At 35.6% G+C, this 19,556-nt stretch overlaps 1 protein-coding gene across 1 annotated transcript; it reads right to left on the bottom strand.

The window, feature by feature from the left end:
* Positions 1–161: 161 nt before the first annotated feature.
* LOC18444623 (NADP-dependent D-sorbitol-6-phosphate dehydrogenase) lies at positions 162–12,256 on the bottom strand. Its single transcript, XM_088846341.1, has 6 exons — positions 12,107–12,256; positions 5,905–5,999; positions 5,668–5,785; positions 5,160–5,292; positions 4,440–4,659; positions 162–606 (listed from the first exon to the last, which is right to left on the bottom strand). Exons 1-6 carry the CDS (start codon positions 12,237–12,239, stop codon positions 376–378), a joined length of 930 nt encoding a protein of 309 aa, XP_088702467.1. The 5' UTR covers positions 12,240–12,256; the 3' UTR covers positions 162–375.
* Positions 12,257–19,556: the final 7,300 nt, after the last annotated feature.

Raw genomic sequence — 19,556 nt, forward strand, 5'->3', positions numbered from 1 at the left:
TTTTCGACCCATTAAAATAAAAAAAACAAAAACAAAAACTAAAAGACAAATTACTAGACATGTTGGTCCCATTAACTGCCTGGTTAGTCTGGTTCAAGTCGTAACTGTCCCCGATCCCATGTCAGGCTAATCGTTCCGGTTCGATTTTGTGAACACTGGTAGAGACAGAATCCATCCTTGATCCATCAATCTGATTTATTCACAGGTTTCTTACAGAAATATACAGCATATTAGCCCTGTTTCATCAAACTGATTCATTCATAAGTTTCTTATCAAAATCAGGATATTAACCATGCATCGTGATTCTTCAATAGTTGAATCACTACATATTTTTCTCGACACTGGCCAATTCAAATAGAAATTTGCAAATTGGAACTAAGCATAGAAATCTATGCCCCAAAACTTTGCAGGAGTGTTGGTCCGATACCTGCGATCCATCTTCTTGATCAAATCCATGTCCTCGTCGGATAATTCAAAATCGAGCACGTCAAAATTTTCCTTGAGTCGCTCCATCCTCGATGACTTTGGAATGACGACGGTGTTCCTCTGGATGCCCCATCGAAGGGCTATCTGTGCCGGAGACTTGTCATACTTCTTGGAAAGATCCTGTCTCAGGAGACCAGAAAACTCTTAATTTTCATATAAAAAACTAGCAATTCACAAACATTCGTAACAAAACTTGTCTTATATTATTTTTGATAGATTTATTTATGGAATTTGGTTAACATATGAAACAAGAAAACAATAAAATGACAAAGAATGAACAAAGACAAAAACCTAAAATAAAAATAATATTGAATTCAGGAAACCTTAAGAACTAGTCATTTTTTAAAATATGGATGGTGTTTGAGTTTGCATCAACTATGAGAAACACCGGGGGTTACTAGCTCCTACGATTTGAATACACATCCATTCTCGACCCCGCTGTTGTCCACACTACATTCAAATAGGTTTGAGCTTGAATCATTTTTCTTTTCCTTTTTTGTTTTGCAAAGTACGGGAGGGGGGGTTCTATGTTTCATCTTATATGCTTCTCCTCTTATATGCTTCTCCTACAGCATAAAACTTATATACTTCCCCTTATCCAACCGTCCATTCTGAATGAAGGGCTAAGATGGCCTCAATCACAATGTCACGTTTCTACACTATTTTATTTTTAAGTTTTTTATATAAACTATTTGTGACACCAAATTTTGTACGTCCAATCATCTATTAAACTCGCACTAGCGAAAAATATAAAAAAAAATATTTTTTAATAAAATAAAATGACCAAAATACCCGAAAGACTCAAGGGATATTTTAGTTATTATATTTTACGAAAAATTATTTTTAATATTTTTTATAGGTGCGCCCAATGAGAAGGTGGCACGTACCATATTTCATATCCATAAAATTTGTATAAAAAAAACTAAAAATATAATACTTTGAGACGTCGGATCTAAGATCAAACGATAAGTGGCTCTCTTGATCAAAATTGAACGGCTGGATGGTAGGGGAAGCATAGATCTTCTATGCTGTTGGGGAAGTATAGAAACCTTTCCCTAGAAATAATTCAGCTGAACTTCAGTCTTACAGAACAAGGGAGCAAGGTATAATCCTAACATTACTACTTGAAGCACAACGAACATCAGAATCTGGGCTTGAAATATTTAGTTTCATCGAACTCACAAAAAAATTGTTGAAATAAGGGCAAGCTTTATATGCTTCACCTACAGCATAAAACTTATATACTTCCCCTTATCCAACCGTCTATTCTGAATGGAGGGCTAAGATGGCCTTAATCACAATGTCACGTTTCTACACTATTTTATTTTTAAGTTTTTTATATAAACTATTGTGACACCAAATTTTGTACGTCCAATCATCTATTAAACTCGCACTAGCGAAAAATATAAAAAAAATATTTTTCCACAAAATAAAATGACCAAAATACCCGGAAGACTCAAGGGATATTTTAGTCATTATATTTTATCGAAAAATTATTTTTAATATTTTTTATAAGTGCGCCCCAATGAGAAGGTGGCACGTACCATATTTCATATCCATAAAATTTGTATAAAAAAAACAAAAAATATAATACTTTGAGACGTCGGATCTAAAATCAAACGATAAGTGGCTCTCTTGATCAAAATTGAACGGCTGGATGGTAGGGGAAGCATAGATCTTCTATGTTGTTGAGAAAGTATAGAAACCTTTCCCTAGAAATAATTCAGCTGAACATCAGTCTTACAGAACAAGGGAGCAGGGTATAATCCTAACATTACTACTTGAAGCACAGCGAACATCAGAATCTGGGCTTGAAATATTTAGTTTCATCGAACTCACAAAAAAATTGTTGAAACAAGGGCAAGCTTTATATGCTTCTCCTACAGCATAAAACTTATATACTTCCCCTTATCCTACCGTCCATTCTGAATGGAGGGCTAAGATGGCCTCAATCACAATGTCACGTTTCTACACTATTTTATTTTTAAGTTTTTTATATAAACTATTGTGACACCAAATTTTGAACGTCCAATCATCTATTAAACTCGCACTAGCGAAAAATATAAAAAAAATATTTTTCAATAAAATAAAATGACCAAAATACCCGAAAGACTCAAGGGATATTTTAGTCATTATATTTTATCGAAAAATTATTTTTAATATTTTTATAGGTGCACCCCAATGTGAAGGTGGCACGTACCAAATTTCATATCCATAAAATTTGTATAAAAAAAACTAAAAATATAATACTTTGAGACGTCGGATTTAAGATCAAACGATAAGTGGCTCTCTTGATCAAAATTGAACGGTTGGATGGTAGGGGAAGCATAGATTCTTCTATGCTGTTGGGGAAATATAGAAACCTTTCCCTAGAAATAATTCAGCTTAACTTCAGTCTTACAGAACAAGGGAGCTGGGTATAATCCTAACATTACTACTTGAAGCACAGCGAACATCAGAATCTGGGCTTGAAATATTTAGTTTCATCGAACTCACAAAAAAATTGTTGAAATAAGGGCAAGCTTTATATGCTTCTCCTACAGCATAAAACTTATATACTTCCCCTTATCCTACCGTCCATTCTGAATGGAGGGCTAAGATGGCCTCAATCACAATGTCACGTTTCTACACTATTTTATTTTTAAGTTTTTTATATAAACTATTTGTGACACCAAATTTTGTACGTCCAATCATCTATTAAACTCGCACCAGCGAAAAATATAAAAAAAAATATTTTTCAATAAAATAAAATGACCAAAATACCCGAAAGACTCAAGGAATATTTTAGCCATTATATTTTATCGAAAAATTATTTTTAATATTTTTTATAGGTGCGCCCCAATGAGAAGGTGGCACGTACCATATTTCATATCCATTAAAATTTGTATAAAAAAAATTAAAAATATAATACTTTGAGACGTCGGATCTAAGATCAAACGATAAGTGGCTCTCTTGATCAAAATTGAACGGCTGGATGGTAGGGGAAGCATAGATCTTCTATGCTGTTGGGGAAGTATAGAAACCTTTCCCTAGAAATAATTCAGCTGAACTTCAGTCTTACAGAACAAGGGAGCAGGGTATAGTCCTAACATTACTACTTGAAGCACAGCGAACATCAGAATCTGGGCTTGAAATATTTAGTTTCATCGAACTCACAAAAAAATTGTTGAAATAAGGGCAAGCTTTATATGCTTCTCCTACAGCATAAAACTTATATACTTCCCCTTATCCAACCGTCCATTCTGAATGGAGGGCTAAGATGGCCTCAATCACAATGTCACGTTTCTACACTATTTTATTTTTAAGTTTTTTATATAAACTATTGTGACACCAAATTTTGTACGTCCAATCATCTATTAAACTCGCACTAGCGAAAAATATAAAAAAAATATTTTTCAACAAAATAAAATGACCAAAATACCCGAAAGACTCTAGGGATATTTTAGTCATTATATTTTATCGAAAATTTATTTTTAATATTTTTTATAAGTGCGCCCCAATGAGAAGGTGGCACGTACCAAATTTCATATCCATAAAATTTGTATAAAAAAAATTAAAAATATAATACTTTGAGACGTCGAATCTAAGATCAAACGATAAGTGGCTCTCTTGATCAAAATTGAACGGCTGGATGGTAGGGGAAGCATAGATCTTCTATGCTGTTGGGGAAGTATAGAAACCTTTCCCTAGAAATAATTCAGCTGAACTTCAGTCTTACAGAACAAGGGAGCAGGGTATAATCCTAACATTACTACTTGAAGCACAGCGAACATCAGAATCTGGGCTTGAAATATTTAGTTTCATCGAACTCACAAAAAAATTGTTGCGTTAGCATTAAGCCCACACACTCGGAACAAATATTTTCAAGGAACCAGATAATATTTTCAGGTCCTTTTTGAAACATATGACACATAATTAACAGAAAATGGAAGATGACAGCTTAATAGGATTACCTGGAGTACTGGATCATCCAGACAAGATACAGAACCGAACCATTCTGTGTTAGCAGTAGAACCTCCCAGAGGAGTATGTGCAGTAACAGATATCCCATGCTTCTGACAAAATTTAACGAGACATTCACGTTGGAAGTAAGGGTGAGTTTCTATCTGATTCACAACAGGCTTCACTTTCGAGTAAGCCAAGCAATCCCGAGTAAGGAAGACGTCATAATTGCTGCACATGGAGCAATTCAATTTTTGTAAGTGCAGTCCATATTTCATGAAACTCATGGGAACAAATTTCTCTACATATTTAAACTTGTTTGTTTCAGTATAAGAAATGAAAAAATAGACAAAAGAAAACTCTGTTCAAATTACATATGTATCTATTTCACGGAACAGTTTTTGGTGGAAAACCAAGAAGTTGGTTAATTTTGCTGAAATAATTGTCCCATTAAAGAGAGAGTAAACCAGCCCAGCCTCAGAGCCCCTTGAATTTCAAATATGTAACTTTTCTAAGTATTTGTCAGTGTTGTGTGTGCATCCGGTTTTCTTAGTGTGTGTGTGTGTGCGTGTGTGTGTCAGAGAGAGAGAGAGAGAGAGAGAGAAAGAGAGAGAGAGAGAGAGAGAGAGAGAGAGAGAGAGAAAGAGACCTTAAGTTTTACCAAAAAATGGTACTTGCTATCTCATATGCAAAAGGACTTTTCAAAATTTACTATACAAACATTGGATCACCTGATACCAATGCTGCGGACCAGTCCTTTGGAAACTAGATCTTCCATTGCATGCCAGGTGGTTTCGAGAGAAATTGTGGTGTCTATATCCAACACGCCATCCTCACCTAAGGCACTGTCAGTTGTCCCCACTCCTAAATTATGCCAGAACGAAGAAAACATTGAGAATGGAAAACCCATCGAGAGCTACATAATACAGAGGTGAAAAACAAATCATGCATAGCATCCCCAGAATTATATTTATCAGTAATAAGATAGACCTTTTCTTTTATATGAATGAACTATGTTGAACCTTTTTGTAATAATATAGGCTCTTATTACAAAAAAAAGGAAAGAAAAAGAAAACTAATTAATTGAATTATGAAGAGTAACAATCTTTCTGTTAAGAAATAAGGGTACCCTTTCATTTTACAAGAACATGGCATACACACGTGTGTATTTGTGTAGAGCGAGAGAGAGAGAGAGATTAAACATCTCAAGATACAAGTAATTGCATAGGAATGCCAAACCTGTATGCCGTGTTGCTATAGGGAAGTGAACAAGGTACAAATCCAAATATTCCAGCTTAAGTTTCTTCAAGCTATCCTTACATGCTTCAAGAATATGCCCATGATCCGAATTCCATAGCTGCAGAGATAACACAATGGAAGTCTAGTTCTATATATATAATTAACGGACAATGAAAGAAACATATGCAGAAGGAAGAGAGAATATGCAGCTTTGGAGTTGATTAAGCATTAACTCACCTTGGTGGTAATAAACAAGTCTTCCCTTTTCACCAGGCCTGAGCGCAAGGCCTCCGAGAGAACTTCTCCAACTTCTGCTTCATTTCCGTAATCAGCTGCAAACACAAATTGGTTCTTTCAATGATTGAAAAGAAAAGCTCAAGCAAGTCCCTCCAGTTACATTTAATCAAATTCCAACCAAAGTCACATGCACACATATGCAAGTTTTGGTCTCAGACAGTATCTAAAGTGTCAAGTTCTTCATTCAAAAAAGGGGAGATGGCGAGACATGCCTACACAGAAAAACTTCTCAAAGCACTTCTCCAAGCTTTCCTTGCTCACTCATTGTTGAGAGGTCCCAAGTTCAAGCTTCAAGAATTAAGTTCTGTATTGTTTTATATTTTCTTTTGAATATTATATAAACTATTTGCATATATTGTAAACATGCCCAGGAGTTTCACAGCAGTAAACGTCACTGCCTCTCTACAAGAGGTCCAGAATTTCAACTCGGAAATTACATTTATTGGCTTTTATTGACCCCCGTGTCAAGCGGTGTCAATGCATGTCAAAGTTTTGGCATGCATTGACATGCAACATGAGAGTGAGTGACATGCCTGGCTATCACTGATTCCAACATCAATAAAAGTATCAAGATAAAATGTGTATCAGAATTTCTAGTTAATGATAAAAAGAATTTTAATCTCGTTCCAACATCAATAAATATATCGAGATAAAACATGTAGCAGATTTTCTAGTTAATGATAAAAACAAATTAACTTTTGCCAATCCTCCAATCGATTCAGGCACCTTTAGATGGACCAATATACACTAGGAAAGAAGAGGCAGAAGCAGTGACTATTTTTCCTCTAACATCACTAGTTCCATGAACCCTCTATATTTTTTGGAAAATTATCATTCCTTTTGTCAAGCCATATTATGCTACATTTAATTTTTCATGTCATAGTCTTTTTTTTTTAATGTGTTAACATTTGTATTAAAGTAGTAAAAAATTACAAGGGAGAAGTAAAATTAAAGAGGCCGTGTCCAAAAAAGTGTCCAAAAAATGCTATACAGATTGAGTTGCTAAGCCCAAACAAAACAACAGCAGGAGTGAAGGGGGAAGGCACGTGCTCAAAACTGTGCTAAGTCGCTTCCCTTGTGCTCGGGTTTACAGCCGATTGGGAGGATTGAGAGGAATTGGCCTTCTCTCCAGGTGTGACTCCACAGAATTTGAATCGAATTGCTCATCAAGTCTCAAGGGACATGGTGTCCTACCTGAGGCCCAAGACAGCTTGAGAGATTCTAATCAATCTCAGTTTCTGAGAAGTGGATCAATTAAGGTGGAAGTCAGAGAGGGATAAGTGGCTAAAGCGTTTGATGTGGGTGGCCCAAAAGATGACGAAAGCCCGACAGATTCTAATCGATCTCAGTTTCAGCAAAGTGGACCAATTAAGGTGGAAGTCAGAGAGGGATAAGTGGCTAAAGTTATATGGCGCCCAAAAGATGACGAAAGCCCCAGAGATTCTAATCGATCTCAGTTTCATCAAAGTAGACCAATTAAGGTGGAAGTCAGAGAGGGATAAGTAGCTAAAGTGTTTGATGCGAGTGGCCCAAAAGATGACGAGGGATTTGGTCTTCTCAATCATGGCTACCGGGTTGGACCTTTAGCTGTGAAATATTCTGCTGTTCCTTTCATGCTAGATAACCCAGAGTATTGCAGCTACAGATAGGCTCTCCAGAGAATGCAGATTCCTAACCGCTGTATTATGTGCTTGGAGGAAGAAGAGGAGACCAATGCCCATCTCTTTCTCCATTGCAAACTGGCCTCCACCAGAAGCCAAGCTCTAGCCGTAAAGGATGGACCTGCACTGGGGATAAGAGTCCAAATGAGTTTGTCGGGCCCCAAAGCGGGAGAAAGAGAGAGTGCAAGGTGGTGGAAAGGTTGAGGAACTGCTTCCATCAGGACTCCAACGTGGCACACGGGTTTCTAGCAAGCAGAAACAAGCTAGGATATTGCTCCTTTAAAGGTCCAGGACCCACCCAAGGGTCTAACCAAAAGAGGGTTATGTTCCCACTGCAAGGTCAAATTCTGATTTTGGATTTGAAGAGTTTGTAGGAGAGAAGAAGTGATTTCCATACCCCGGGGGAGTTATTGCGAGCTCTGTGCTCAGGGATCCAGGACAAATCCGAAGAGCGGTATGTGGAGTTGATGACATCCTGACATAGATGGTTGCTTTGAGTGGCCGGTCACCACCACCACTTCCTGGGGAGGGCAAGATTGTTATGCTTGAGTCTGCGAATTCCTAACCCCCCCAAGACTAACAAAAGCAGACCTTAGACCAAGAAATAAGGTGAAATTTCTTGTTTCCATCTCCCGACCGAAGGAAATTTCTCATAAGTTGTTCAAGGCGACACACCACAGATTCTGGCATGTGGAAAAGAGACATTTGGTATATCAAAATGTTCAAGAGAGTGGCTTTGATGAGAGTTATGAGCCCTGTCGAGGATAAAAATTTACCCTTCCAGCTTGCAAACCTACGATCGAACTTATCTATAATGTGACTCCATAGGTTGAGCTTGGGTTTGCCGAGGCAGAGAGGTAAAGCCAAATACAAAAAAGGAAGGTCTTCTGCTGTGCAGCCCCACCAAGATGCAAAGGTTCTTACTAGTGATGAATTCATGGCCACCCCAAACGTTTAGGTCTTGGCCATGTTGACCCTAAGGCCAGTTGTCATTTCGAAGCATTTCAAGAAAATGAGAAGGTAGCCCGACTATTGGGGGGAGGCATCACAAAAAAACAAGGTGTCATCAGCATATTGAAGGTTGGCTAATAATAGGGCTGAAGCGGCTCACCTTGAAGCCTTTGAGGAGTTCAGACTAGTACATTCAAGAAATGGACCTACTAAAAACCTCGCCCACTATGGCAAACAAGAATGGGGAGAGGGGTTCTCCTTGGAAGAATCCTCTAGTGAGAAGAATGGGCTTGACACACAACCTTTCATCCAAGTCTGCCGCCGTGCCCCAAAACCCATATGATTTAGAGTCTTATCGAGGATGCCCCAATCGACGTGATCGTAGCCATTCTACGAGCCCATCTTGATGATGATCCCCCCTAGGATTTTAGAAAGGTGCCTTGAATGAATGGCCTCGTGGGCAACAAAAGCACCGTCAAGGATTTGCCCATCCTTAACATATGCACCCTGTGTTGGAGAAATGACCCATCCTAGAACCTCCTAGACACTGGAGGCAAGAACTTTGGAAAGGATTTTGTAGGAACTATTGTAAGGTGAGGCTAATGGGTCTCAAATCTTTGAATTTCTCTGCCCCTTCAATTTTAGGAATCAAGGCGATATAAGTCTTGTTCATGGCCCATGGACCCCTCTGTTATGAAACTCGTGGAAAAAGGCCATAATACCAGGCTTAACAGAGGCCCTTAAAGATTTAAATAGGGCAACTGGAAAACCATCTGGCCCGGTCGCCTGGGGCCCAGACTTGGCCAAGCTCAGAGATGGCCTTGAGAATTTCACCTTCCTAGAATGGACGGTCAAGCCATGCTGCTGATTGTGGGGTAATGGTTAGGAAAGACAAATCCGCTATCCTCGGCTTGGGCCAGAGGAGGCTTGGAAAAGATTCTGGAAGTAGTCAAGGATCACACTTTCTATCTGAGGGGTTTGCTCTAGAACTTGATTTCCGATCTTAATCTGGGTTATAATGTTGTCACGCCTTCTGCAATTGGCGATTTTATGGAATAAAAGTAGTATTTTAATCCACTTGACACGGGACCGTTGGGCCCAATAGACTTGCTCCTTCCAGAGGAGATTATGGAAGTTTAGTTTTGCTTGTGATCAAGCTGCCCTTTCAACAGAGTAGAGGCTTCGGTGCTCTTCAGTGGAATTCAACTGCTGGATGGTGAGGAGGATGGCCTCTTTTTGGTTGCAAAAGCCGCCTGGTAATTGGGAACTCCAGGTTCTAACTGCCGCTTTGAGAAGTTGGAGCTTTCTTTGAAGGTGGAAACCTGCCCATCCATGGACTTGATTGGGAAATGAGGACAACCACTCTTGAATGAGATTGGGGAGATCGTGTTCCTCCATCCAGGCCATTTCAAATCTAAAGGGCTTTGAGACTCAAGAAACTGGGGAAGTATCTAACAAAATGGGGTAGTGGTCAGATGTAGGCTTTGGGAGGGCTAGGGAATGGGAATCAGGGAAGGTAGTATCCCATTCTAGGGAGATAAGGTATCTATCCAATTTGGATAGGGAAGCATTTGATGAGTGGTCCGACTAGGTGAAAGAGGCCCTTGGACAGAGATATCCATGAGGTCTAAGCGAATCAAGAAGTCTGAGAAGTTCAACATAGATTGGGAGATTGAGGTATTAGAATTTCTTTCGAATAACCATTGCGTTATGTTACAGTCCCCACCTATGCACCAGGTATGGGAAGGGCTCTTCCTATCCTCTCTAATTCATTCCACAAATCCGGTCTGAGGCCAGGTGAGTTGGGTCCATAAACAGCAGTGAACTTCCATGGGAAGTCATCGGTTTCCGATGGATGAGGAGGTAAAAGGGCGTGAGCAGTGGATCCCATATCACACAGATTCCTCCAGAGGCCCCCAAGAGTTTCAAGTGCCACCCATTGGCATGGTCGGGACCCCAGACTTGGCGAATGAGTTGGAGGGTTGGGGATGGGAGTTTCGTTTCTGTAAGTGCAAGGACAAGCGACGAGTGAATGGAGCAAAAATTAAGGACATTCCTACATTTGCGGGGTTCAACGAGACCCCTTATGTTCCACATCAAAAGTTTCATAGAGAGTGAGGGCAAGAGGAGGTAGCATGTCTTGAGGACCGCCTGCCTGTTAGCTGAGTAGGATGAGTTGCCCTAATTGAGGTCTCGGGTTGCTTGTCTTAGTTAACACCAAAAGGCAGGTTGGCAAGTTCTCTCTTGCCCTTAGAGGATGTTTTGGGTAGCCGTTCAAGTTCTCTCTTGCCTTTAGAGGATGTTTTCAAGTCATAGTCTAGATAGTTTCTCAAATAAACTAGAGAGTAAGCATCAATCTCTGAAAAAGTGGAGCACAACAAGAGAGACTTGAGAAAAGCTTCAAACTGTGGTCCATCCAACTCAAGAACATAAAGAGTTATTTCTTACAAGTGTACTGAAGCACAAAAATCAAGATGGGAGTGTTCCCCCTGTGAGCATACTAACTTTATACTCTTCCATAAATATCAGGGAAACTAATGAAACTGGATTTAAAGTTCTAAGGGATTAAATAGCAAGCCATCTCAATATCTTTTACCAATACATGGATATAAACTCGAAAGGGTCCATGTCTTATACAACAATACAATAATTAAAACTTGCTATCTTATATTTTAGGTAAGTTTAGTGCTTGACTAGAAAAATCTAGGCATTATTACCAATTCAAGTGATTATGCATGTGATGCACATGAAGTTCATATCAAATTGAAGGTAATTCTCTTGAATTCACCTTAAGAAATTTTCCATGGATTATAATGTATTGATGTACTCAGAGCCATTAAGTGATACATTCCATTTTCTATTCTTTCAGAGAACTGGCTCTCTAGTATGATGGCACCAACCATTAAAGAAACAATTCCTTTTTTGTTCTCATTAGCTGAAGAATTTGTTGTGCTCTCTCCCATACCACCAAGCCAAAAAGCCAAGCCCGATTAGATGGGTGCTTACTTGTAAATGTATTGCAATTTCAAGATACCAAATAATAAAAGCAACCATATTAACAAAGTGGTAATTAGAATATCATATGAAGAAAATCAGAAAATGCAGCTGAAAGTCCTCTAAGAAACTCAGTTGCAAATATTTCATAATCACTGTGATAGTGCCCAAATAATCCATTTGTAGCCATCATGATAAAAAACAGTAGCCAATCATGAAAATGAATAAAACACAGGCAAAAATGAAAGCCCATTTTTAGAATTTGGGATGTATGCTATTATCAAGCATAAAACATCAGTTATATTCTGAAACCATAAACTGCTTCTACTTCCACCGCTACTATGACGACTGAGACCCAGTAACAAAATATGGGTTACAATGACGACTGAGACCCAGTAACAAAATATGGGTTGATCTTGGTTTCAAATTCGAAAATAAACTCTATTGTTTAAATGGATAAATTGGGTGACAAACAAGTGATCTTAAAATCCGAAAAAAAACAAAAATAGAAAATAGGTTTAAGAGTCTAAGCACACCGGCACAGTCGAAATGACGATAACCCAACTTGATGGCATTAAGCAGCAGGTCTCTGATCAAGTTTTTCTCCATCCTCCAAACTCCAAGACCAATAATTGGCATCTTAAACCCATTGTTGAGAGTTATCGCCATGGTTTCTGAACACCCAAGCTCCTCTCTCACTCTGTCTCTAAATAAGCAGATGGGGATTGTTCAAGGTGCAAACCTATTTATACTTGAGAGTATAGCGTGATACTAGGGATTACACACGGATCATATAAAACGGCCGACGGAGATGGCTTAGAAGGGGACCCATTTCTTTTCTCATCACAATGCAGGGTGATGGATGTGAGTTCAAATTACTGAAACCGAGTCAATGATACTCTTATAACTACCTGATTTCGGATCTGATGGATTTGAGACTGAGTCAATGATACCAAAAAGTAAGGAAAGTGGTTTGACAGGTACACAACCCCATCAAAATAACTAAAGCATCACTCTAACTCATTTAAACTAGCAATTCAAGTTCTGGAAAATGTTTGCATTGATCATCTTGGTACGAACATTATGATTATAAAAAAAAAAGGGGGATTTCAAGCGTTAAAAATAGTGTATAAGGTAACAAATTATCTAAATCATTCATTTTACCGTACAAATAAGTGTTTTACAAATTCACAAGTTTTTTTGAGTTTCAAATTTTATTGTGAATGTTGGAAATTGATTTTAGAGCCATGTCATAGATTTTTGTTGACAAAAGTGCTTTCTGTTTATTTTATTTTCACAAAGACTATGCCCTATAGAAAGTTCACCCATAAATAAATGGTATATTTGTATACTTTCCTATTGTAACACTTCCTTTCTATTCCATATGTGCCGTCCTTGAAGTTATGCATTGCTCATGAGAGTGTATATTTTGGCTGTCCATTTGAATGAAGATCTTATGAGCTCATGTTGGAGATCATGCAGGATAATTTGGCTTTCTTTAATGGAAAAAACTACCATACTTCCCCACTTATATATATATATATATATATATATATATATATATATATATATATATATATATATATATATATATATATATATATATATATAGAAATAGAGAGGGTACGGTTTTTACAAGGATGCAACTTTAAACAATCCAATTAAAGTGCACCTTAAAATTTTGTTATAATTTTGTTATAAAAATTCTTAGTATTATCTTAAAATCTATAATTTTGTTATAAAAATTCTTAGTATTATCTTAAAATCTATTTTCATACCTAATTAGAAAATTTTAAATTTAAAAAATGGTTAAAATCAAATAGATCTATAAATATATGAAAATCTCGAAAGTGGTCGGTCTAGATACTGTGTTGCAAGATGCATTATTTCTGGGACTCAAAAACTTCTTTTTTTTCATATTCATACAACTCAATGTCAAGATGATCGATTAGAGGGTTTATTCAACATTAAAACAACATTTCCGTTAGATTTTTGAGGTGCATCTGTGATTCTACATGTTAAAGTTGCAACCTTATATAAAATTTTCCCATATATATATATATATATATATATATATATAAAAGGAAAAAATGAATAGTGATTTCACCTACCTTCATCACCGTTCAAATTTCATCGTGCGGTCACAATTATCCCGTAGTATTTTATTTTTCATTTCTTTCTATAAATCGGAATGACTTGAAATTTGTAGGGTATGTACATCTTATTGAGATGCATCTAATAAAAATATAAAAAAAATTATCCGCAAAAAAAAAATTGACCAAAATACCTCCGAAAATTTTCAGGGGTATTTTGGTTAATATTTTTCGTGTAAAATATTTTTTTATATTTTTCGAAGATTTTCCTATTTTTGATTAATACAATCTCCAAATTTTAGGTCATACCGATTTGTAAAAATAAAAATAAATAAATAAAACACTATCTGACAATCGTGACCACAAGATGAACTTTGGACGGTGATGGGGGTAGGCAAAATCAATGTTCATTTTCACCTATAGACGTTGCGTAGTATTTTCCTATATATATATATATATATATATATATATATATATATATATATATATATATATATATATATATATATATATATATATATATATATATATATATATAATCCCCCATCTCACAGCCATCCAATCTGAATAGATGGTTGTAATAACTTAAGCCATAATGTCACAAGTGATCCATTGATCGTTTGATCTAAATTAGACACCTCAGAGTATTTATGTTGATTTTTTTCTACAAATCAAATGAAATTTGGTATGTATCATTATCTCAATGGGACGCAACAGAAAAAGAAAGTTTAAAAACATTTTGAAAAAATAAAATGAGTAAGTTTTTTAGTCATTTTATTGTATCGAGAATTTTTTTTAAGTTTTTATTAGTGGGAGTTTAAAAAAGGAATGGACGTCCCAATTATTATTTTTTAACGGGTCCCAAATTTGAATCATAATACGCCCAACACAACCGAATATGCAATACAGTGTTTAGTCACTTGTGGAACAACGTATTTTTCACTTTTTTTACTCGAAACCACAGCTTTCAACATGTTCATTATTTTGCACCATCCTTTCCATATTTGGTACTCCTCGTGATAGGTTTCTAGAAACATTTTTTCCATTGAATTAGACATCATCATTTCTCCCCCTCTATTTCCAATAATTCAGCGATGGACATCCCTACATACACAATCAATTTACTTGAGAAAACTAGTCTCTCATACGATATGTAATTTTCTCAAAATATTAAATCCAATATAATAGATTTATATGCAATGATTAACTGAGAAAATAAATTCCAACAGCAAAGAACATTAACACATTCACAATCACACAAGGAACCTAAGGTCTTTTTTTAATGTGATAAAACCCTAAATTAGGGAAAAATCCAATATCAATTTATGATAAAATTTTTATTAAAAGGGAAAATTAAAAACAAAACCCAAAACTACACTTTTCATGTAACTTATCGCCAACTTAACTTTTTCTCTTACTTTTGTCTCCAAAATATATTTTCTATACAAAAACCCCAGCCAAATAAAAAATAAAAATATACTTAAACTATCCTTCCTTACTTTTACTTTACCCATGTCTCTCTTTCCTCTATCCCACCAAAATAGGGGCTCCGACACCGTGTAAGTGCTGTCCGACAGTAGCTCTCTAGTAAGTACTATGTAAAGTTCGGTCTAGGACTAAGGCTCCCATACTGTGTAAAGTGCGGTCTGGCAATAGGGCTCTAGCACTATGTAAAGTTTGGTTCAGGAGTAAGGCTCTGGCACTTTGTAAAGTGCCATCTGGCAGTAGGGCGCGGTCCGGCAATAGGGCTCTAGCACTATGTAAAGTTTCGTAAGGCTCTGGCACTATGTAAGGTGCGGTCCGGCAATAGGGCTCTAGCACTATGTAAAGTTTCGTAAGGCTCTGGCACTATGTAAGGTGCGGTCCGGCAATAGGGCTCTAGCACTATGTAAAGTTTCGTAAGGCTCTGGCACTATGTAAGGTGCGGTCCGGCTCTGGCACTATGTAAGGTGCGGTCTGGCAGTAGGGCTCTGGCACTGTGTAAAGTGTGGTCCGGCAGTTGCAAAGGGTGGTCCAACAGTTGCAAAGGGCAGTCCGGCACTTGTGCGTTCCGACAATGTGATGGTGCGCTCCGATAATGTACTACTGGGTCCAAATTGATTTTTATGTACGGGAAGGGCATTTCCATTTAAAAATAAATTTTTTCCTTTGAGGGTTTCATAGAAAGTTTGTTTTGGAAAAAAAAATAAGAAAAAATTAAATTGAGAGTAAGTTGCATAGAAAATATTGTCTTCGAGTTTTTTGTAATTTCTAAAAAGAAGTACAACCCTTCATGCATCTACTTCTCCTCTTATCCGTTTTTCCATATCGTTGTAGAGAGCCCCCAATAATAATTGCCCTAATTGATTGAGAAACTGCTACAAGAATATATAGTTTGAAACTCCATAATTACTTTATTATATATTTTCTCTTTATGAATAGTAAATCCGGATTATCCAATGGCAGCAAACCTTAGAGCAGGGCTTTTGCTTTTGCTTCTGCTTCATTTCCTATGCATAGCCATATTGGTCGTGAGACAAGTCTTCGTTTTTAACGCGACTTTTTTTAAAAAGGGCTTTTTAAAAATATATATTTAAATCTACGATATTTTCAAAACATCGGCAAAAAAACGTGTTATTTTCACAAAAAACATTTAATACGCACCCTATTGAACTTCATGAAAAAAAATGGACCAAAAATAATTTTCAATTTATTCCTGTATACTTTTTTATTTTTAAAAGATAAATACCTTTTTCCTATTTTAAGTAACATCTATTATCATCCTTTCTATAAAAAACTTATTATTTTCCAACAGATTTATATTCCCTACAAAAGAAATGTTTATCCCCAAGCACTGGGGTTATATGTTTGTAGGTTTTATTATCTCATTACGGTTTATGCTCAATTCGTATTCTTCAAAGCCATAGTTGCAAATTAAAGGTATGAATTTTTATTTTTTATTTTAACATGAACGTATAGGTGCAAATTTTGCTAATTGTTGTGGAAAATCATTGTCTAATGTTCAAATTTCTTGAATTAAGTTTCACTTTATTTCTTCTCTGGTTTGGGATGAACTATAATTTATTTGTGATTTTTAATTAAATTTTATTTTATTTGTGATTAATAATAATTATGGAAATACGTTATTTATGGCATAAGCTCTGTTGAAACTTGAAAGAGATTTGGCAATCTCATGACAATTTCACCTCATAAATTATAATAAAAAAGCATAAAACCATTTAATCAAAAACCCCAATTTTTGGTTGACGAAATTCCACAGAAACTCATCCAAATTAGGGCTCAAAGACCATCCAGATTATCACAATTTCTACAAATCCTTAAAACAAAAGCTTTAAAATAAAATACAGACTAGGGATCAATCCTCAAACCTAACTCATGATAGAACACTCGGCTTAGGGTTTCATATCCACAACCTTCTTCACATTCTCTGGGCTTTTGTGTCCACCATCTTGTTCCTACTCTTCTGCATTTGCTCCCTCTCTCTCTCTCTCTCTCTCCACTCCAATTTTAACTTTAAGTCTTGCCTCTTTCAGGTGAGGTTATAAGGTGTCAACTTTAAACAATCACTATAAGGTGCCCCTCAAAATCTTGTAAGATGTATTTTAGGTGTTGAAACTCTTATGATTGTTCTAAAATGTATTTTTCACCCTATCATGAAAGTAAAAGCTCAAAAAATGGTGCAGATCTAGCAAATCTATAAACACTTAAATATCTTGATAATATACGATCTAGATAATGTGTTACAGGATGTACTATTATTAATACTTGAAATTCAATTTATTTTTTTTATACTCATAAATATTGAAGTAGAGATGATCAATTTGAGAGTTTTCTAATGATGAAACAACTTTTCCAATGAGTTTTGAGATGCCCCTTACTTGTACATTATAAGGTTGACACCTTATATAAACTTTTTCCCTCTCTTTAATACATTGCAATGTTAAAGTCTTTAATATTATGGGATATTTAATATGGTATAACTTACTCATGGATGTAAGAACTAATATGTTGTAACTTATGGATCTAATACAGTGGGATATTTAATATGGTGCGATCTTAGTTTCTAGATATATCTAAAATTTTCATCAATTTTATCATTTCATTTTGTTTATTTCTACTTAATTTTATTTTGATTATGTATAATGCAAATTAAACACATATTTACTTTCAATAATTTCATTAAATAGCCTACCATGCTATTTTATCTACACATTAACAAGTTAAGCTTGTGGATTTCTTTGAGGTGGTTCATCTTAAGTGCATGAACCCCTAATGTGTGTGTTAAAATATTGTTTATTCATTAACATATTCTTATAATTTTAGATTATTAATTTGTGGATGTGTACTTATATTTTTTATATTTTTTATTTGATTTTTTTAAAAAAGAGAAGAAACAGTGGTTAGGTCAAAAGATCTTTTTTGGGATTAATTTGATTAAAGAGGAAATAAATTATATTGCAAATTTTGTGGCGAAGGTTTTTCTGCAAGGGTTATAAGATTCAAGTATCACTTGTCAAGCTAACATGGGAATGATATAATACCTTGCCTTCAAGTACTTGATGTACAAGCTTTGGCAGTATGCGCAACACATAGGGTATCCTCTAAGCCCCCAAAGAATAAAAATAAAATCACATCATATGCTCAAAATATTGATCAAAGTTCCTTAGGCCTAGGTAATTCTAATTCGTCACTGTGTACCTCTACTAACATTTTTCATTTGCAACAAAATTATTCATCATCATTGTTAAACAAGAAAGATAAAGACTTTGTTAATAAAGAAGTTGCTCGTACATTTATTATGAATAATATTGCATTTAAAGTTTTCAATATACAATCATTTGTTAATATGATAAATGTATGTATCATTTTTGGAGCAGGTTACACTTTACCAAGTTACTCTTCTCTTCACACTAAATTGGTACAAGAGCTTAGGAAGGATGCATAAGTAACTTTAATAAAGAAGTTGTGGGTTCAATCATGAATCACTTTGATATCAAATATCGGGTTGGATATGAAAAATCAGTCTTTCCTTAATATTATTGCTTCTTGTCCAAAGACCTCAATTTTTATTAAATCATTTGAGGTATTTGAGCATAGAAAAATTGGATTATTTCTTGGAAATGTGTTTATTAAAGTCATTGAGTGGTTAGGGCCATAAAATATTATTCAACTTGTGACTGACAATTGATCAAATTATGTAGTTGTTGGTGATCTGATAGAATCGAAATTCCCTCATATTCATAAAACACAGTATGCTGCCCATTTGTTAATTTAGCTTCTAAAAGACATTGATAAGGATGTCCGTTAGGTAACAAATGTAATTAAAGATGCTAAGTTGATAGTGAATTTTTTGTGTTGACATATCATTATTTTAAATTTAATGAGAAATCACACAAATAAAAGGGAATTGAAAAGTATGGTAAAACTATATTTGCCATTGACTTTTTTATGATTTAATTTATATTGCAAGTAAAAAGGGGTTTGAGATTGATGGTTGCATCCAAGCGGAAATCTATGGGCCATAACAAGAGTAAAAATGAAAAAGAAATCACTGAAATAATTCAAAGCTTCAAATTTTGGAATGATACAATTGATATAATCACCACATTAGAGCCTCTTGATATCAAGGTGATTCGTATGGTTGATATTTAAGGGCATGTGATACTTATGTGAAGAGATACAAAGGGAAAGGAAAGCACTAAAGATGAATTGTAATAACAATGAATCTAAATATCTTGAATTATTGAAAAAATTTGAAAAGAAGCAAAAGGAAAATAAACTTCACCCTATTCATATTGCTGCAACATTTCTTAATCTATTTTTAATGTGTGGTGGGTTTGTTAAACTTGATAATCCTGAATTGAAAAATGGCATTGCCTTATTTTCAAATACA

This window comes from Amborella trichopoda, chromosome 9 (genome assembly GCF_054954075.1).
Source record: "Amborella trichopoda isolate Santa Cruz 75 chromosome 9, AtrichopodaSantaCruz75HAP2 v2.0, whole genome shotgun sequence".
NCBI classification, from domain to species: domain Eukaryota; kingdom Viridiplantae; phylum Streptophyta; class Magnoliopsida; order Amborellales; family Amborellaceae; genus Amborella; species Amborella trichopoda.